The 21,015-nt window shown below is 44.6% G+C and overlaps 2 protein-coding genes across 4 annotated transcripts; one reads left to right on the forward strand and one right to left on the reverse strand.

Annotated features, from left to right (window-relative positions):
- Nucleotides 1-1,463: 1,463 nt before the first annotated feature.
- Exd2 (Exonuclease 3'-5' domain-containing 2) lies at nt 1,464-10,236 on the reverse strand. 2 transcript variants are annotated; one of them, XM_084578204.1, is made up of 4 exons: nt 9,339-10,236; nt 9,071-9,281; nt 4,746-4,987; nt 1,464-2,197 (listed from the first exon to the last, which is right to left on the reverse strand). In XM_084578204.1, exons 1-4 carry the CDS (start codon nt 10,022-10,024, stop codon nt 1,564-1,566), a joined length of 1,773 nt encoding a protein of 590 aa, XP_084434330.1. In that variant the 5' UTR covers nt 10,025-10,236; the 3' UTR covers nt 1,464-1,563. The 2 variants fall into 2 exon arrangements, with proteins under 2 accessions (XP_084434330.1, XP_084434329.1); XM_084578203.1 differs by having other exon boundaries at nt 9,071-10,234.
- A 201-nt stretch (nt 10,237-10,437) lies between these two features.
- LOC146178373 (uncharacterized) lies at nt 10,438-19,859 on the forward strand. Of its 2 annotated transcripts, none has more exons than XM_084578208.1 (4): nt 10,438-10,605; nt 11,747-11,864; nt 16,617-16,823; nt 18,824-19,859. In XM_084578208.1, the coding sequence occupies exons 2-4, from the start codon at nt 11,782-11,784 to the stop codon at nt 18,975-18,977; spliced, it is 444 nt and encodes a 147-aa protein (XP_084434334.1). In that variant the 5' UTR covers nt 10,438-10,605; nt 11,747-11,781; the 3' UTR covers nt 18,978-19,859. The 2 variants fall into 2 exon arrangements, with proteins under 2 accessions (XP_084434334.1, XP_084434333.1); XM_084578207.1 differs by lacking the exon at nt 10,438-10,605 and adding an exon at nt 10,929-11,223.
- The last annotated feature ends 1,156 nt before the right edge of the window (nt 19,860-21,015 follow it).

The raw sequence follows: 21,015 nt of genomic DNA on the forward strand, positions 1-21,015 counted from the left end.
CATTCTGTTGTCGTGCGGTGAAGCTATGGTGCCAGCATTGCTGACCAAAGGCCTGCAGCGGTTCTCCTGTGGCCCGCTTCGCTGCTGAAGCAGGCAGAAGTCAACGGCACCATAGTATTAATTTAGCATTTTTGTGCATCATGCAGTAAGAGAAATATACCCCTTATGATCAGTGGTGGCTGTTCTCAAAGCTGTGTGTGCAGGAGCTTTATGTGGTCCCCAACTCCAACCACACTTAATTGTTCCGCGCAGTGAGAGACATGAGGTGAGAGTAGAGCGAGCTCTGACGCTCTGATCAGCCTCTGCCAAATATTTTGAGAGCATGCTGGCACCCATGGAGCGGCACGTGGGTGCACAATCGTCACGCTTCTCGGCTGCATATCTGTTGGCATGTTTTATATAACAAATTATATATCGACATATCCGGGATCGACTGCATTACATTATTTAGCTGTCTTGCAAATACCACAAAGTGATCTATAAACAGTAATTAACATCTGATGCATCATTGACAAGAAAAAAACAACTAAAATTTGATCTTTGTACACCTTTCATAGTGTTATGAACACCCTTAGGAACACTGCTGCAAGGGGTTTGAGTCACAGCCGCCCGACGTTTTTGCTTGTTTCCACTGTTGTTTTTTTTCCTGCTATGGTAAACGCAGGTGCTGATTCTAGCCCCCTTCCAATCAAATGCAGAGCTGTCCAGACAGCTGCATAAAACCAAGCACAACTGCAAACAACCACTGATCGGACCATTGCTTTCAGCCAGGTCACATGACAAGCGCATCTACAAAATGCCAGTGCACCTGCAATTTCTGTGTCTATGTCATGACTCGTGATTCCACACATCTCAGGGACTAATCAGCATTCAGCTGTCCCCTGCCAACTCAGCCATTTCACTTGGTGTTACCCTGCTGGCCATCCAGTGCTCAATTATGTCACGTGGCCTAGTGACATCATCATTTCGACCAATCAGAGGATCTTCTGACATCGTTAGTTGCTACCAGGTTTTTATGAACTCTAATGCTATTGCATTAAATAGGCTCTTGTCTAGTATGATACGGCATAGTAGCACGTGCAGTTTAGTGTCCCGAAGCTGTGCACAGGCTGAGAGGCATTGTAGTAGAGTGCTCTGAATTTTTTTAGACCACCTGGGGTTCCTTAACGTGCACTGGTATTTCACTGCACATGAACATCTTTCATAGCACACCTTCATTAAAAGTTGGCTGGCATTTGATGTCGCACCTTTGGGCTCAGCTGCCAAATGACATAAAGCACTGAACCACCAGTTATTTTGGTGACATGCCCTGCGATTTGGAGCTATCACTATACTTGCACCAAAGAGGGAGGTATGCTCGCAAAAAACAGTACAAAGTAAAAGCTGAGCAGCTCAGTAAAAGCTGGCAAAGCAGCACCATGCTGCAGACCTCAAGCCAGCCATTTTATCAATGACAGAGAGAATCTATAGGTGGTACCAAGTTTATCCGCAACCAAACAAATAAAAACATCACAGTGGACCCATTTCATTTTCACAAAAACCAGCGGAGAATGGCACATATTGTCAACACTGTTTTCTAGTCAAATCATCTGGAGCAACATTCAGTTTCTTCAAAACAGTGTCCACAAGCTCTTGACTGATGCCAATCTCCGAGAGTGTGACGTCCTTCGCCCTGCCTTGGGCAAACTTCAGTGCCAACACTTCACGATGGTGGTCTACAGACCACAATGGTGGCATGTACTTGGGATGCATGGAGTCCAGAAAGTGTTGCCTCCATCGCATCTCCAAGTTGGCCAACCCAATCGTCTTCTTGAAATGTTCGACAACTCTCTGACCATGTGGAATGAAGTCATCATTGTAAACCCGTGTGTCAATATCTGAAGCATTCTGAATGATTTCATCAGTGACCTCGGCGACATTGAAGTGCTCTTTGAGGACGTCTTCAAGGAGTGTCACCCTGTCCTCTGGAAGTGAACCTCGGGCATTAGACAATGCACGGCCGGCCGAGCGCACTTTTCGCAGTAATCTGTCTTCCCTCGCTTTGCTTATATCGCCGCTCTCTATGGGCGCATTGCACTCTTTGGCCAGTGCCTTGCGAAGCGCAGCATCCCTGAGGTTGCTGACCTGGTGACAGCGAAGGCACAGCAGCAGGATGTCGTGCGAAATGTGGTTCTTCATTATCTCTGGGAAGTATTTCCTGGAAATTAAAAGCAATGAGATTAATTCTTTTTATTAAATCTTCTAAAAAAAGTTGCAAAAGCAACAAATGCATGATTAAGTATTGCCACGAAACTATGAACATCAGGTGAAAGAAGGCACAGCAGGATTCTAATTTGTTTTCTACTACACTGTAGTAATTTCTTCTCTTTTGATGCATGTGCCTAGCACCCCATGGTGATGTTATTGTGGAGCCTGTCATTTTTCTACTATGTTAAACCAGGGTCAAGTACACAAGGGCAATGTGTGTTTTCTCTTTTGTATCATGCATGTGTGCTGGGGAGGGGGTGCATTCTTTGAATGTCCTAGAGGACACACCATATTGGTTGATTTGCGTCACAGTATGCGTGCACAGTGTTGCAGGCTTTAATCATTCTTGCAAAACTTCTTCACGTCAATGACCTAAACACAAAGTGGTGACGCCTGTGGTGTATGCGCGTGTGGCGCTGTAGCCGTATCAAGGTACACATTGGCACCAAAAACAATATTTAAGTTTCGCTACAGTAGAGAAATTGCAGCAGAATTTACTGCAATGCTATGCCCACCAGTACAGTTAACAGCAACTAAATTGAACCCTTGGCAGAGCTGTAAAAGGAAGTAATTCCTGCAAAAATCCTTCTTGCATGATGAGATCAATAATTGCCAACTTTTTCAAGAAATAAACGTGCCTTGACATAGAGTACTTTGTTATGGTTTTTCATCGGCACTGCCACGATAATCTGACATTTAATTAATCCTGACATTTTCCAGTCCTGGTAAATCTGAATGAATGGGGGCTGTACTCTATAAGTCGGCAATAAACAGCAACGCATGAGCATGATGTGACGGCAATACTGAGTAGTGCTTCTCTGAAGAAGACATTCATAGCTAACAAGAAACCGCATTATGAACACTGTAAACAATAATAGATAGAACTATGATTAATGATCTGTCCTTTGCAGAATATTTACAAGAATTTTTAAGATGCAAAGACAAGACAGATATTCAACAACCTCAGCAGTTTTAACAAGGCTAGCCGCCATTGCAGACAAATACTGTGCACCTGTTTTTAGTTCAATTTAATTACTTTGGAAAAAAGTGTACAAAAGTGGGTGATAAAAACATCTGTGACCTTAGCAAGCTGCTGGTTTGGGCCCACGCAATAAATGCACAACAAAAGCATACCCAGGTACCAGTCAAAAAAAAATGTGTACACCCTGACATGGCACGAAGGGTTGAGAGTGCAATCGTGGCATCCTTCATGTTGTCCTTTTTGCACATAGCCTTTCATGGGGTTACAAGATTCAAGCCTACTAGCCCCCTACTAACTCTTGCTAAAGGGCACCTTGACATGTACGAAGATATGTGTATAAAAGTAGCACTCAAGTGAATGGATACATCACATGTATGTGACCGGCAAAAGAAACAATAAACCAACACTGGACACTGTATACGCATATTCAAATAATACATAAAAGCTGTGTAAACAAGAATTGAGGTTTTAACATGATCTTAGTACAACAACAAAAACATTTTTAGGATAGCATTACACTTTGGCAAGAAATTCAGTTATTTTTGCTGACGAGCTCTTTCAGTGACAGAAGTTATGGCTTCCTTTTACTGTTTATGGAAGAGTGTTCTATAGTCTTGTGCCAGTGTATGCTAACAATCATTGGCTGCATAAGTTGTGAATGGCTGGAATGTTAAAATTATAGTTCACTTCATGTATGCATTTCTGGGGGTATAAAAACAGTGGAAGGAAGAGAGTTATCAGACAAATTTGTATGCACAGCACATGCCGTTTTGTAATCTTGTGCGACTCTAAATGGCATAATCTGAAGTTTGTCAAAAAGTGGTGCTTTGCATTTTCTGTAGTTTGAAAAGGTTATTAAAGTGCACAAAGCACGTTTCTGCAAAATGATCAGTGGTTCAAGATAGAAAGGATGAGTATAGCCCCATGAATTTTGACACAGTATGTAAGATTGCAGTGAAAAATTGCAAAATAATATTTTAAACGTTTTTAGAGGAAAGTGCTGACGTGCCTGATAGAGTAAGTAGAAAACATGTGCGATTGTTTCTTGTAAAGTTTACTGATATGCTCCTTGAAGTATAATGGTGAGTCCTGGGTCATACCAAGGTATCAGCACAATTGTATCTTGAACTACTACTTCGCTATAAATTCTTGAGGTTATAGGACATTTTTGCTGCACAGTTTAACATCAATTTGTTGGCAGAACACCAGTTAGCTATGTTATTAAGGTCTTTATTAGACTTTCTTTTATATAGAACCTATATATTTACCCGAGATGAGTACAGCTATGTCAACCACATATAGAATGGTATCGCCATTTTGCATGTACTTTGGGAAATCATTTATACACAAGGAAAACAAGATTGGTTATAACATTGATCCTTGTGGTACCCAAATGAGACTGGGTAAGGCTTTCTAAGGCTATCAACCACAAGCTCCATCCACTATATTTGCTGTTATCAAGCTACATCGGGCATGATTGTTGTACTGACCCACAGTAGCCCTACAAACTGCTCACCTGTACTCGTGAGGCACAACATTCTTGCGTACAAGGGACTGCGCTGAGCTGCAGACCACGCATATGTTGTCCTTGTTCTGTATGTAGTACTGGCTGTCCAGCACAGGCCTGTTGGATGGCTCAAAGTTCAGCTGAACAGCGAGTGGTTCGTCATCGCCAGACACAACGGTCCCGAGGCCTCTGTCCACGTACCACAGGACCTTCTTGTAGTTGCAGCTGCTCAGTCGCTCCCCATCTGGGGCCTGCAGGCAAAGATGGCTTTTCATTTTTTCTGTGGGTAGACATTACACATTTTCTGACTGTTGCTGACATTTTTTCAGTAGTAAGAGTCATTGGAACACTCGTAATTGGAAGGATTTACGCATGCTAGGCACGTACAAAATAGGTTAGTATGGATGTGAATTAGCAGAAGACAAAAAAACGCCACCACAGAAGTCAAGTCACTCAATTTAGCATGGCCACACCTACTGTTGACAAAAATATAGCAGCAACGTTGTAGTCAAGTGACGGATGGGCCAGTTCAAAGTTACAGCTTTAGGAGTAGGTTTCATTCAGTATTTGAATGCTTTGGCAACAAAATATGCCTTGCTGAAATGAGAAAACATGATGGGAGAACTCTGTTGTGTTGATGCTGCTGATTTGGTAAATACCAAAGGACACAATGGCACAAGGTATTTTGGTATACTCAATACAGGGCCAGAGATCCATTTTTCAATTATTTCATTCCAAAAAACCCAAGTACCAGGCCAGGGAAAAGCTTGCACTCATTTGTATGACTGGTGGGCGCACAGCACCAGTGAGGATGAAGCCAGCACCTCCTCCGTGCAAGGCAGATGCTCTACCGAATAGGCCACTGGCCAACCCTGCAATGGCATGTACGCATTCAATGCTTGCTAATAACATCTATCAAGGCCTAAAATTAGAGATTATTATCATCAGTCCTAGTATGGCCATTACAGAAAAAAAAAACAAAAAAAAAAAAAACCTTCCTCACATCGCTCCAATAAACCTGGTCCTGTACCAATTGAAGCCACTCTCTCTGCAAACTTCCTCTCATCTGTCCACTAGTGTGCTCGCCTTCTCTCAGAATCCAGTGCCTTACATTGCCTTGCAGTGCCCAGTCCCATCAGCTTTTTGGTTTATGTTTTCCTTTTCTTCCCCGCTTGAGTTGGCCCTTCTCTAGGTATTCTTTTAGTAAGCCCTACAACGTCATCATATGTTCAGACCCTATTTGGTTGCTTGTATAATATGCCTTCCATGTGATTGCCACTTCCTTAAACTGTGCATTGTGGTTATGGTTTTCTTTCTACTTTTGTCCTTTTAATGCAGTTGATGCCCTCCCAAACCTGATTTTAATTTTTCTGCGATCACTTCCCAAGCTTTTCGTACCTTCTTCATCAACTTCCAATCTCCCTAACCTGTCATACAGTTTGTGCAACATTAGGGAATAAGCAATAGTGGAGAGCGAGTTATTTTTTTACAGGCTAGTTCCCCCTCGCATTTAATTTCAGAGTTTACCATTACAAGATCATGAGCCTCGAAAAATTGTTCTGGCATTTTACCTGCCTTTTTTGTAGCTCCATCGAAGTGTTCCCCCTTATGTCTTTAGATATACATTAGAGATGCCTTGCATTCTCCTCTCTCAAATCATTCCCTGTACTAAAGTATACAAACCCCAGGATAACCTCTTGACCTCCACTACGCCTTGGAGTCATATAATGTTCCCTGCAGTCTTTTGCAGTTTAGCTCTTTAATAATGCCCCTAGCCCTTTTCCTTTACGGTCTTTCCCCTGCTTGTTGCATCCTGTCCAACCGTAGCCTTCAATATGTGAAGGTTCTACCCATTTTTTTAAAGGTTGTCGCAGTGCCGGCCTTTGGGGTGGGCGACCGATGCGGTCACACAGAGTGCCAGCATGAAGAGGGCGTCGATCTGCACTTAGTGCTCACTCTCCCCCCCCCCCCCCCCCCCCTGTTCTCTCAGCATGGCCCCCTTCTTGTCTATCATTCTTCACAAGAGGCATTATAGCCGTGTGCTTATTGAAATGAGGAAAGCAATATGTTTGCTTGCAGAACACCCAAAACGAAAGCCACCGAAAGGGAATGGCCTTCCCAGAAACCGCCTAGGGAGGCCCCAGGACATGGCGTGGTTTCAGCCTTCTTTTATAACTGTAACATAGCTCCGTGAAGAAGAAGTGACGAGGGGGAGGGGGGGGGGGGGCGAAAAAATGTTACTGTGCTGTCTGTCCAGTGCCTGTCTGTTGCGTTTCTTTCTCTTTTTTTTTTTTCTGTCGCTTAAAATTCCTTAAAACATGTCCTTTGAATAATGACTGTTTCTTTCCTTTCTGCGTGCTCCACGGTGGAAACATCATTAGAGCACACAGCTTCCAAAAAAACAACATGATTTTGAGATCAAAAACGCATCTGAACGTGACTAGTTGCCTTGTTAATCTCCAAAATTCATCATCATCATCAGCCTGACTATACCCACTGCAGGGAGAAGGCCTCTCCCATATTTCTCCAATTAACCCGGTTCTGTGCTAGCTGCATCCACTTGACCCCTGCGAACTTCTTAACCTCATCCACCCACCGAACTTTCTGCCGCCCCCTGCTACGCTTTCCTTCCCTTGGAATCCAGTTTGTTACCCTAAGCGACCATCGGTTATCCTCTCTTTGCACTACATGTCTTGCCCATGTCCATTTCTTCATTTCTGCTAGAATGTCGGTAACTTGAGTTATTTCTCTGACCCACTCTGCACGCTTCCTATCTCTTAATGTTACCCCGACCATTTTTCGTTCCATAGCCCTCTGGGTTGTCCTCAACTTAAGTAGAACCCTCTTGGTAAGCCTCCACTTTTCAGCCCCATAGGTGAGTACAAGGTAAGATGCAACTGTTGTATGCTTTCCTCTTGAGCGATACCAGTAAGCTGCTTGGTAAGCCTCCACTTTTCAGCCCCATAGGTGAGTACAAGGTAAGATGCAACTGTTGTATGCTTTCCTCTTGAGCGATACCAGTAAGCTGCTAGTCAAAATCTGCGAGTGTTTGCCAAATGCACTCCATCCCAATCTTATTCTTCTCGTTATTTCCTTTTCATTGTTCGGATCTGCGGTTACTACCTGTCCTAAGTAGACGTATTCGCCTAGTACTTCCAGTGGTTCGCTACCTAATGTAAACTGCTGTTCCTTGCCGAGGCTGTTGAACATTACTTTAGTTTTCTGCATATTGATTTTCAAGCCTACCTTTCTACTTTTCCTGTCTAGGTCATCAATCATTATTTGCAGTTCATCCCCCAAGTTACTTAGCAAGGCAATGTCATCAGCAAATCGCAGATTACTGAGGTATTCTCCATCTACCGTAATCCCTAACTGCTCCCATTCCAAGTCTCTGAATACTTCCTCTAAGCAAGCTGTGAATAGTACTGGGGAGATTGTGTCTCCTTGCCTAACTCCTTTCTTTATGGGAATTTTGTTACTTTCTTTATGCAGAACTACTGTTGCTGTGCAGCCACTATATATATCTTCCAGCACTTTCACGTACGGTTCGTCTACCCCCTGATTTCACAATGCCTGCATCACCGCCGAGGTTTCAACTGAGTCAAATGCTTTTTCGTAATCAATGAATGCTATGTATAAGGGCTGGTTATATTCCGAGCATTTTTCTATCACCTGATTGATGGTATGGATATGATCGATAGTAGAGTACCGTTTCCGAAACCCTGCTTGATCCTTTGCTTGATTGCAGTCTAAGGTTGCCCTAATTCTATTAGCGATTACCTTAGTAAATACCAAAATTCAATTAACCTTAATTTTGAGTAAAGAACAATTTTGTTCCTATATTGTTGCTATGTGAACGAATGCGACTGTGGACAAAATTTCGTGCAATGGTGTGGCTACTTTGGAAAGATAAGTTGGGTTTGCCGAGTCTGGCATTATGTTAAAATGCAGTTTGTTTTTATTTTGAAATCTCCTCCCTTCCCTATTGCAGACTGAAGAAAAACTAATATTCCTTATGACAATACATGGCTGTATAAGTCTTCTCGTAAGCACCGTTCTAAACAAGATTTGTCAAAGGAAAGGAAGGCAGAAATGCTAAATTAACAGGTGTGCATGAAAGGAGTTCGCACAGTGCACCGAATGAGATAAGGCCGGCCTTGGGTTGTCGAAAAAAAAAAATATATCATACTGTTAACCCTGATACCATAGTAAAACGCAATGTCCACCGATTTAAAGGTGGCAATGCTAACAGCAATAGCTGCAGCTCAAGCCCCTCGTCCCCAGGCGTACGACAGCACCAGTAAAAAATGAATCCAACAGCGTGCTGCAAGTACCTGCAATATGCAGTTGTCGTACAGCGGGGTCTTGCGCGTCACGTACGACCGGAAGCAGCCCAGTTTCTTTGGTATCCCGCTGGCAGCAGTAGGCGACGAGTCGCGAGACTTGACAAGTGCCAAGTTCTTCTCCGGCTTGGAGAAAGGGACATCCAGCAGCCCTTCGCAGGCGGCCAGGGTCTCGGCCTTCAGTTTGCGATACCAGCCCGGCCTGTAAGAGGCTAACGTTAGCCTTTCTCGAACGATCTGGTCAAAGATTTGCACGGACAGGATGACATCGCTCGCGGCGTAGTCGACTTGGGCACTGCTGAGTGCGTCTGCCTCCCAGTCGCTACACGTGTGAACTTTCGACGTGTCCGCCTGCACGCCGAGGATTGTGCGGGCCTGAGTTTTGAGCCCGGCCACAGGATAACCGTTGAGTTCAGGAAAAAGGCGGAGCACATGCCTCAAGTCGAGGCAGCCGCGAACGCTCAAGCCGTAGTCATGGAAGAGCTTGTAGGAGTCATCGCAGATTGCTACGCCCACCTTTACAATACAGTAGTCGTCAAGCAAGTCCCTCAGAGAGTCGGGAAAGCCGGGTAGACATTGGCCCCGCATGCCTCCAGCGGCGTCCGGAAACATCTTGCAAATCCGGAGAAGCACGCTGAAGTCTCTGCTGGGAGCCAGTTGGAGCAGGGCTACGTTTCGCCTGCACTTTCCGACGCTCACCCATTCGCAGTCGAGGCCGACGACGCTGGACTCATGACATAACTTCAGGAAAAGTTCCTCCACTTCCTTGAACTCTTCCAAGGACGAGCAGACAACAACTTTGCTGGTAAACAGGCGCTGCACGTATTTGTGCAGCTTTTTTTCGAACTGGTACGCGCTGAGTGCAATGCACCCGACAGCGCCTGCTGTGAGCACGGCTAGCTTGGGCCAAGAAACGGTGTCAGCGGCGTCCATGGCCGTGCTCATTCGGCTGTACGTCGCAAAGCAAGCATCGAATGACAGACGTGCGAAGTCGGGATGAACTTGATTACCATCGTAGCTCGCAGAACAGAGCAGCAGTACTAGTCAATGGCAGCGTGAGCAGTGCACAATCCGACACAACAGAAGCACAACAGAAGCACGTGGCAATGAGTATTAGTGGCAGTGGACAGATGAACGAAGACAAGGCATGTATTATACAAGTAGATTAATTTTAGTGTGTTTCCCTTGAAGCTTGGCAACGACATCCATGGTCGAAAATCAAACTTACCATTAAATATTCTGCACGTGTAAATAACGTCAACAAACATTGATTACAAAAATGCCCAAAATAATATTTGAAGATAAAGTGATTTATAATCGACTTCATAAAACAGCATGATATAGCTGAAATCAACAACATTGCGCATGGCATCATGGGATAGGAATGGCCATATGCTTGTCTTGCGACGAAGTGGTGAGCGCAGGTGGTAGGTAGCCTTGCGTCAAAAATTACCGGCTAGCTCAGAGTGATGTAATTAGTCTCCGGCTGTCACACGAAGGAGCAGGCCCTAAGAACTGTCCGCACGGTGAGCTTTTCATTTTGGCGAGTTCTTCAGAGTTGAGAGAAAAAGAAGGGAAAGAACCGTGCTTGCCCTGCGCGCGTAACTTGGCTCGCGCAGTCCCTGTCGTGATGACTGGCGGTTTGTAGTTCAGAAGCGCGGGTGGGTTTTTTATTATTTTTTTTTTAAGACGCCTTAGCCAAGGGCGCGAATGCTGTCGCAAAAGCGACGTCTCGGTGAGTGATGGATCGCAGTACAAAACGCAACGTTATGATGCGCTCCATTTCGACTTCGTAGGAAGTGACCTAGTTCTTTGTCGTCCACAGTCGCTCTGCTGGGCGACGATTCCTTCGTTTCTTTCAGTGCAAGACTTCGTTTTAGGCTGAAGCGACCCTGTCACGCTTTTCGGCAGCTCAGCGGGAGACAGTAACGTGCTGGCTTCGCTAATTCGGACTAATTCCCAAAGTGTGAATTGCTGTTCTGTCAGAGAGAGGTCGTAGCAGAAAGCAGTTCGCCTTACCCCAGCTAGAAGACAACGTCGTAATGCGGCAGCAGTCTAATCGTGGTGAAAACACACAATATATCCTTCGTGCGTCTCGTATAAAATGATTACGATTCACGCATGGGACGTTGCGCGCGCACGAGGTTGGTGCCATTCACAACAGCGATGGGTTGTTTTGAATCCGTCCGTGTCGCGCATGGTTGCTTTAGAGGAAGCGTGTGCGTCAGTCAGCGTTTGCGTCAATCGTGTTCGCTACGTTATATTGATTTTTTTGCTGCAGATAATCGAGCATTAGCTACATATGTATTTGTTTGGTTACTAAGCCTTGACCGGGTTACATAACGATGGTCTGCAACTTGTTATCTGCGTAAATCGCACGGCACTGTTATAAACTTGCGACACTAAATCTCTGCATGCGCTACTACTGAGGCCCACTCATCCACTGAAAAAAGAAACTTTGATATGCTTATGCTGTTAATTTCACTAAAAATGGGCAAAGAATAAGGGACGGCAATCGCATAAACTAGGGCGAAAAGCAAACAACGCCTACTTTAATGGGGTTTCTCATCACCTGCTGCTTGCTTCAGTCTGGCTGCAGTGATTTAAACTAGTCAACGCAAACGTTTGTTTTCATTAAATGTCCCACTCGTTTTCTTTAATGTGCAGTGACTGGCGTGGAACAAACAAGGCATGTTGACAAGATGGACAAGAAGCAGGTGCAGCATCCGCCAGCTGTCGACGACCTGCAGACAGCATTCAAAAAGTTGAAGGTCAACCTTACCAGGTTGGGAACTTTGTGCATAGCTGCTTCTGCTACTGCCTTCATTAGCTTTGTTGCCCAGTCATATTCGAAGAATCCCGCTGCTGCTAGCATTTGTAAAGTTAAAATTAAAGCACAGATGTGTAGTCTCACCAGTGTTGATTTGTACAATTTTGTACTGTTTACGGTATGCTACTGCAGGTCTAGATGCCTGTGACTAGCTTAACTGTGCCCACTACAGAAAAAAGGCCTCTCTAGTGCCCTACATTTAACCCGGTCTTGTGGCGGTGCAGCCACCGTATTCCTGAAAACTTCGAAAATCTCATCTGCCTACCAGATGCTCAAGCCCCCTTCTACACTTACCATCTCTTGAAATGCACTCCATTATCAGATGATTGGTTACCTTGTTTTTTTCATTGCATATCTTGCCCATTCAGGGCATGCAGTTCTAGATTTCAGCTAGAATGTCATTAACTCGTGTTTGTTTTCTGATTCACTCTTCCTATGATATTTTACTGTTACACGTGTCATTTGCTTTTTCATAGTTTGCTACATAGTCTTCAGTTCAACTCAAATCTGTTTTTTAGCCTCCACGTTTGTGCCCCATATGTTAGTTTCATTTACAGTTCTTATATGCTACTCTTTTGAGGTATTGGTCATTGATGACTTGAGAATATTTCCCGAATGCACTGTACACCATTCCTTTAGTTTATTTCGCAGCCGTGATCCACGATCACTACCTGCCCTAAGTGTATGCATTTCCTTACTCCTTACCACTTCCATCACTTCATTACCTATCATAAACTGCTGTTTCCTTCAGAGGCTGCTAGCATTATGTTAGTTTTGTGCACGCTAATTTTTAAGTGCACCATTCTGCTTTGCCTGTCTAGGTGCTTATCATCCTTTTATCTAGGTAATGTCATAAACAAATCGGACGTTGCCAAGGTATTCTCTGCTAGCTTTTGTTCACAGTTCATCCCAGTCCGGTTCCCTGAATGCCTCCTGTAGAGGTAGTGTGTCCTTTTCTGACACCCTTTATAATTGTTATCACTTTTCGTAGCCTGTGTGGCTGAATGAGATGAGTCTAGATTTGTTACACGAGTTATATATAGGGGAGGACTACTTGACAAGATACAACCAAATAAGTATGAGTATAAACAAGTATGAAGTCAGTCCACTAAATCAGAAGTATGGCTAAAACTCATGACATAACATTTTGCTTGTGAAAAACAATTGTTGCTATGCAAACACTATAGATATTTTGCAGTATGTTTTGCATATGGCTTTTCGACATCTTGGTTATAAAATTGTGCATGACTGCTGGAGCTTCAGAGGGGTAATTTGCTTTCTTATAATCTACACTGGCTACATGCAGATTGTTTCATATAATTTGAGCCAGGATTAAAAAAACAAAAGGCACTTCCGACACAGATATGATCTGATGCATGATGTTGGTACTGCCCTAGAGTTACTGAGGCAGTTTTTCATCTTTTCCTTAACTTATTGTTTAATAGCTGAACATATGCTCAGCGCTTAGGGCACTAAGCTGCTGAACTCGAGGATGCTGGATCAAATCCCGGCCGCGATAACCACATTTTAATGGAGGCAAAAAGCAAGACCCCTGTGTACTGTGTGACATATGTGTACATTAAAAATACAATTCCCAGGTTGTCAAAATTTACAGAGCTGTCCATTGCAGTGTCCCTCATAACCAGAGTTGTTTTGGGATGTTGAACCCGTTGAACCAAACCAGGTACTGAACTTTTTAAATACAGGTTGCAGACTCCATTTGTAATACATAAAGTGTTACGGCTGAATTGTACACAATATGTCTTGCTTAGTCCTTTTTTCCACATTCCTAAGAAAGCCTGCAATATGAAAAAAGCCCATGATGGGCCTTTGTCCACTGCTGTTGTGCTGCTCTCAAAACACTCAATGAATGAACTAGGTTGGTAGCAGTGTCATGGTGCCCACGGTGAAGCGACAGGGTGTTATGCTGGTTTTAGTTTCTGGTTCTCCAGCTTTTGACTCATGACGGCGAAAACGCATGCTGCTCGCTGAGTGTTCCTTCTTCGAAGTGAATCAAAAATCTGTTTTCTTCTTTTCTTCGTATTCTTGCATGTTTTATCATTTTCACAACACTCGCGCAGTAGAACACGTTTGCGCTGACACGTGTCGGAGCCCCAAATACCTACATTTGGGATAATACCCCATTGTTTGCCTCGACCAGTCACACTGCATCCGACCTTCTTCATTCATCACACACCTGAAAGCAGCATTTAAGCAGTGTGGAAGCGCACCATCACATGGTTATTTTCATGTTTTGCAGGCTTTCTTTTGAATGCAGAGACATAATGAGAGATTTCTGAAGGTGCTCAGCAATTTTGCATGTTGCATATGATATCTGCAGCCAGTGTTTTAAAGGTTGAGTAATTAAACATAACTAATCAATTAGGGGAAAAATAGTGAATAGCCTGAGTAACTCTAGACTAGTGCCAACCCAGTGCATCCAGACATATTCTCATCCGAAATGCCTTTTATTTTTTACATTTTGGCTTAAGTAATGTGAGACAGCCTGTATAAGGATTGTTTGTTATGTGCATTTTTCTGCCACTTAGTTTATGATGCTATTATGGTCCATTGCTGAGTAGCCTTTACAAAAGCCAGCCTGCTCCTCTGGTTGATTGAAGCCTAAGGTTTCTGTAATTCTGTTTACAATTATCTTACTAAAGGTCTGTAAACAGCTGAGAGTATACGATCAGATTATTTTATGGACCTGACAATCTTTTTTTTTTATTAGGGTGATGCGGGGGGGGGGGGGGGGGGGCATTTTTTCAAAATTCCAGTACTCCAGAGGTTGTACATGAATCTTCCGCTTCCCTCCAGGGTTAACCAAAGTTAAACCACCTGCTAATGTTTCCCTTGCAGCGCACATAAGGCTTATTTTGCTTCCTTTCTCATTACCTCTGGGATGTTTGGTCTGTCCATACCATGCACTTCACTATCCAAATCCTTGTTCTAGCTGCTATTGAGATCTGGGTAGAAGTCTTCCTTAGTGTCCTTATTGTCAATTACATTGCCCTCGTGTCTAAAGCCGTACACCTGACTTTTACCAATGGCCAATTTCTTCCTGGCTACTTTTAGGCCGTCACCTTTGTCTGGGGGCTGCTTGATCTTTGTATTATTCTTTTTGTAGTCATTTACTTTATGCTTATCGGTTAGCTTTGACAGTTCTGCTAGCTCCGTCCTATCCATGGTGCTAGAGACCTTCATGCTTTGGCATTTCTTAATCAGGTCTTTCATCTCTTGTGACAGCTTGCTAGCATCCTTTCTAGCTACCCTGCCAAGCACCTCTATCACCCACTCGATAATGGAATTTTTGGATTATCATTGAACTCTTGAACATTGTGTCATTGTCCTCTGTTGAACCTAATTAGTACCTGTTCTCTTGTGAAATTCTCTGTTCCTCTACTTTCACTCTTACCGCTAATTCATTAAGTTACTTTATGGATTTAATGTTCTAGGGTATCACGTGAGCAGTGAGGGATTCCCTAGTAGAGGACTGGATCAGTTTAAACGTTCTGGAGTTCTTCACTGTGCACTGACATCGCACAGCATTCCCCTCCATCTAAGTGCAGCTGCTGCAGCTGGGATTGTGCCGGTGCCCTTGGCCTCCACATTAGAGAGTGCCCTATCAATTGAGTCACTGTGGTGCGGTTGCCATTAAACTGTTTCCCTAAAAGGTTGGCATCCTGTGTCAGGAGGAGGCGGAGGAAAAACTATTTCCTTATCTTTCTGAGTAGAGCCCTCAGTCCAGGGCCCCATGTGCCACCTCAATCCTGCAGGCCCGCCAGAACAGCTGTCGCTGGTCTTGCGGGTTGGTGCTAATGAAACGGTGTCAGAAAGGAATAAACGCATGTGAGTCCAGTCCATTGGCCATTGCAATCCTCTCGACCCGCACGATTAGCTGGCGTTGTTCGGTCAGCTCTGTGCGGGACAAAGCATCTTCCCAAGAAGAGAGAGTGGGATGAGTTATAGTTGGAATGCCGCTGGGTGGTTTGGGCAGGCCCAAACAGAATGATATAGTGTAGGTCGGTGTTGGCAGGTGGGGCATTTTTCTGGGAAGCTGGTGGGGAAGAACAAATGTTTGTGGTTCAGATTTGTATACGTGTGAGTCTGCAGTTGTCGCCATGCCAGAGCTTCGGCCTTCGTGAGTGTTGGGTGCGGCGGTGGGTGTTCTTTGTGTACGGTAATGTAGTGTAATGTGGGTGTAAGACTGTAGAACTGTGCTGGCATCCTCTCTGTCTACTTCCCCCTCCGCTTCTGTCGACAGCGCTCGGAAGGTTGCTGCTCGGGCGAGTGCCTGCGCACTCTCGTTGCCAGGAAGGGAGGGGTGACCAGGGGTCCAAACGATTTTAACAATGGGAAAGGTATCATAGTGTATAGGTGAGAGCATGCGTGAAGCCTCCAAAGATAATGTATTCTTCGCGAAGGCACGACACGCAGATTGTGAGTCTGTGATTATTATATATGTCGGACTGGTGTGATGTGACATGGCTCGAAGCCTTGTTGTCTTTATTTCTACCCTTTCGCAGAAGCTAGGCCTGGCATGTGGCATGGTTTAACAGCTAGATATGATTTCCTTTACATCACTTACACTACACGTTTTACCTTGTTAGAGTGGAAAATCTTAGATTTCTTGCATCTCTTTCTGCCTTTTTGGCAAATAATGTTTCTGTGTCAAACTACTTTTATTTCTTTGTTGCCCACCTCCAGTGAAAGTCGTCGACCACTGGCAGGTCTGCAGAAGCACCACCACCACCATCATCACAACCACCTTTCGGGTCCGCTTCGTAAGTTCCGGTCACGGTCCGCATCGACAAGCACCACGGAGAGCGGCGCAGAGCAGAGCCTGGCCGCTGTCTCTGAACGGCTGCAGCATGCCAGCCTGGAACCGTCGGTACCAAGCTGTCTTGCCGTCAGGTAGCATGTGCTTACCATCTCCTTTTAGTGCGCACACACAATAGGCCTTATGTAAAAGTGCTGCCATCTACCAAAAAAAAAGCAAAACGAGTAAGCAGAGCCACGTTGGGGAATTGTGGTTGCAGGATTGCCTGTTGCGGAACGTATGAGTGGTTTTCTTGGTTTGACAATCTTTTTGTGTTAAAGTTTGACAGAAATAAATACTGACAATTGATTCGTGGACGTTTCTGTGTTGTCCATGTTTCCAAGCGGCTTTGCAGATACCTATTATGCGTCAAAAACGCAAACGGAAAGGCATAGCAGCAGCGAGCGATGAAATTACAACAGTGTCGTATGTTGAAGATGAAGTGCACTAGGGCAACGAATATTTTCCTTTTCGTTTTGAAATGTTGGAGTCGCACTGTTAGTCAATTGTTGAGGTTAAGGCAAGCTCCGTGCTGGCATTGCACTGACGATGCCATATACGCCATATCACGATCACGCGCTTGATTACGAGTATACCGTGGTGAAACTTGCTGGTTTTTAGAGTGTTTAAAGCTGACCAAAGACCTTGTGATGCTAAGCCAAAGAATGCAGGCTCGATCCTAGCTGCAGCGGCCGTTTTTCTTATGGAAGGGAAAAACTTGATTCGGTGCACATTGAAGATTCCCACATGCTCAAAATCATCCTGCAGCCCTCAGCTAAAAGGCACTTCACAGCCTTGGGGTAGCTTGGACACTCTACAAAAGGGCTTGATAATTTGCATTGCTGCTCTCATTTCGGTGCCACGACAGCAGGTGATCGGCAGAGTGACTGCCTAACCATGACTGCCGATGCTGCTTCGAAGATTCAACAAATAGCCAACCACGGCAGCGAATAGCTGAAGGTCTGCTCCGGATCCGTTTGCCTGTGACACTTCGCAAACAGAAAAATGTGTCGCTGATGTGTCACATGTCAGTCATCCTGGTAATGTCCTCAGAAAAAAAAAAAAATTCGAGATCACTGCAGAATCTGCACTGGAGAAAAGCCTAAGCCTGAGCGTTGCTGTGATGTCCGCAAGATGTGTCAGCGGGATTCCACGAGTGACAGATACTGCGCCTTTCCTTTCCTGTAAATCAATTATAGAACGCTGGTGGTGGGTTCAACGGAACGCTAGTTGTGTTCCACAAGGGGTGCATAATGTACAGCCTCGTCCACTTCTAGCTAGAACACGGTCACTGCTTTCAAGGTGTCATTGCATCCGACCCGGCCACGCAGTAATCTAAAGTGGCTGGCCATGTGAAGCAGCACATCCGTGTCTCTGTGTGCTTGCATCGCTTTGCATCGATATCTGCCTGCGTCAGATACAATGTTGCTTTAAAAGCAGTGACCGTGTTCTAGCTAGAAGTGGACGACCCTGTACCTTGTGCAGCAGCAACGCTCAGGCTTTCAAATTTCTACAGCTCTTGGAAATTTGTTTTTTTTTTTAATTGGTTGCACATGTGTATCCTTGCCGATCCAAGGGGCATTGAGACTTGCTTTTCTCTGTCATTTTCATACATCTTATTTCTCTACTCTTGTGCATACAGTGCTTTTGATACTTGTCAGAAGTACACATTGACATCAGCAGTTTACCAAATTTATTCCCTTGTGTGTGAAGTGCCTGCCAGCACCCATGGCAATGCGTTTAGTGTAGCTGGCAACTGCTGGCGCTGCGTAGTTCATCACAAACACAAGAGAGAACACAGGACATCCGCACCGGTGGTGCGCATCACTGGAGTGCGACGTCTTTCAGTGTTCTGTTTTGAGTATGTGATGAACTATGCAGCACCAGCTACTATCAGCTTTGCGTAACCAACTAGCCCACATGCAAGTTTTACTGAGCTTCTAGTCTTTCCTTGAGTCTTTACTGAGCTTGTCTTTCCACTCTCCTTATCACAGTTGTAGCCATGACAGCATTGCATGTGGTTCTGTGCTTTATGTCCTCAGTGTGACCTTTCCTCCACAAAACTAAGAACTGGGTTTTGGGGGTCTCGGTGCAGTTCCACCACCAAGGTGCAGGCCACACCAGACCTGACATGTTCACAGCAGGCGAGGATGGACGACACCACTGTGGACGAGCTTGCGAGTTATTTCGACAACCTCGTCTATATACCACGAAAGATGTCTGTTATGGCAGAAATGATGTACACGTAGCAGCGTAGCGGCACTATGACGCGCTGTCCGAGGGACAAGTGGAGTTGACCTCCACTGCGCCTATGCGTCAGGAGAAGGGAGAGATTACGCCAGGGCAATAAAACCATAGGCGTTAACTGTGGCTGCTAATATGGCAGCCTTGGTTTGTTTTGTATGGTCTCTAATATCAATCGTGATGCAGGTTTCTTGTGTGCTTTTGCTGGCCTAGAGCAAGAAAAAAAATTCCCTTTTATTGTGATAACTGAACTCTGGCTCTCGTGTGTTGCTAGTAACACGATGAAGTGTTTTTATAGCTGGCTTTTGGTCTACGTGAAGACTACTAACGTACGTACCGAGTGAGTCTTTTCATTTTCCACAACTCAAATTCAGTAGGCATAGGTGCCACATACGGTTGATACAATCTGTTGCAATAATGAAATGGCTTTCTAAATGAGAGAGCACAGAGGTGTTTTTTGAGCTCCGCTTTCATAAGTGTCTTAATCTTGATCACTGAGAGCAGCTTGATTGATAAAGGTGCTGCTCTGAATCCTTTCTTTTTTGCCGCTTCGCACACGATGGTAGTCCAGAATTTGGCGACAGAAATGCAAAGCTCTGAAAGCGCTGCATTTTGTTGTTGTTTTTTTCCCTCCGTAGCCCAGTGTGTGTGTCTGCAGTTGTGTGAAGTGTCTGAGAAGTGTAACAGTGCTGTGTCCTTGAATGAGTAATAAAAAAGGGGGGGAGGTGTGTGCTTGCAGGGTGGGGCAAATCCTGTTCGCCAAAGAGATCCCCTCTCCCAGGCAACATTTTTTTTTCCCGTTGCCTAGCGGCGACACCTGTGGTATGTGGCTCTCTTGGCGAGGACCATGTGCAAGTTGTCAAAAAATAAAACATTCTCAGATTTAATCTTTTTTCTCTGTTTAGTCTGTCTGTTTTCCTGTGGCATGCTTTGAGCACTAAAGGTCTTGGTTATATTCTCTGCACAAAAAGCAGCCTACAGCAAAATTGCATGCTGTCCTTGCCCTTCGCCTAGGCAAAAACAAGTCTTGTCGAAACGTTTGCTCGGCTTGCAAACTGAGGCTCCTCTTCATTCAACCTTTGTTCAGTGCTCTTTAATACCGTGTAGCCATCTTTCTTTCATTCTAAACGGGATGGCTGTTTCACTAGGTGAGGTAACATGGCAGCTGGCGTTTTGCTTCAAGAAAACATTGAAGTGCTACCCTCGCTGATCACAAATGCTGTGAAATTTGCAAAAGTTTCACCCAACAAATGTTTCTAAGGCACATTAAAGTGAAGTGAGGAGGTGAAAACTGCACAGTTCAAGTCTTTCATTTTCCCTGAACTTGAATTGGCTCCTTTGTTTCCACTTTGCTGCATACCGAGGCAAGTGGCCAGCTGTTGAGTGACCGGTTTTCATCATCGTTACGATTGTTACGTTAGTTCGTTTGCAAGAGATGCGATGCACCATTTAGCCAAAGCAACAAGAGTTGTTCATGGCATCAGTACTTGCCACATCAAGAGCTGTTTGCACGAGAGGACAGTACCGTATGATCTCAAGAATGAAGACATTTGCTAATTGTGTGTTGGGAGGATAAAGCTCCTGGTGGTTTTAAGACTCGAGTATTTGAGCTGCTTCATGCACGTTTCCGCATGCAGAGTGCAAAGCTATAGAGGCGATTGGTACTGGACGCTTCTTGTGGCCATTGACGAAATGTCATATATACTGTGGGCCTGTGGTGAGATGTTAGAAAGTCTTAAAAGATGACTAGTTTATGCACAGTGTGTGTCCAAACTCTGCATTTGTGCCCAGGCTACACTATTCTCGGAGGCTCGAGTTGAGGCATCCAGAGCTGTTTTAACCCATTTTGATTCTACAAAAGACTTTTTGGACAGATTAATGACAGAGGATGAAACATCGCTCCACATTTATGATCCCGAAACCAAATAACAGTTAAAGGAATGGCGCCACAGTGGGTCCCCGTGAGCAAAAAAATTCTGCGCCCAGAAATCTGCAAAAAAAGTCATGGCGTCCATTTTCTGGAACAAAGATGGTGTTCTGTTG

Source organism: Amblyomma maculatum, chromosome 9, assembly GCF_055883805.1.
Source record: "Amblyomma maculatum isolate TAMU_Amacu chromosome 9, ASM5588380v1, whole genome shotgun sequence".
NCBI classification, from domain to species: domain Eukaryota; kingdom Metazoa; phylum Arthropoda; class Arachnida; order Ixodida; family Ixodidae; genus Amblyomma; species Amblyomma maculatum.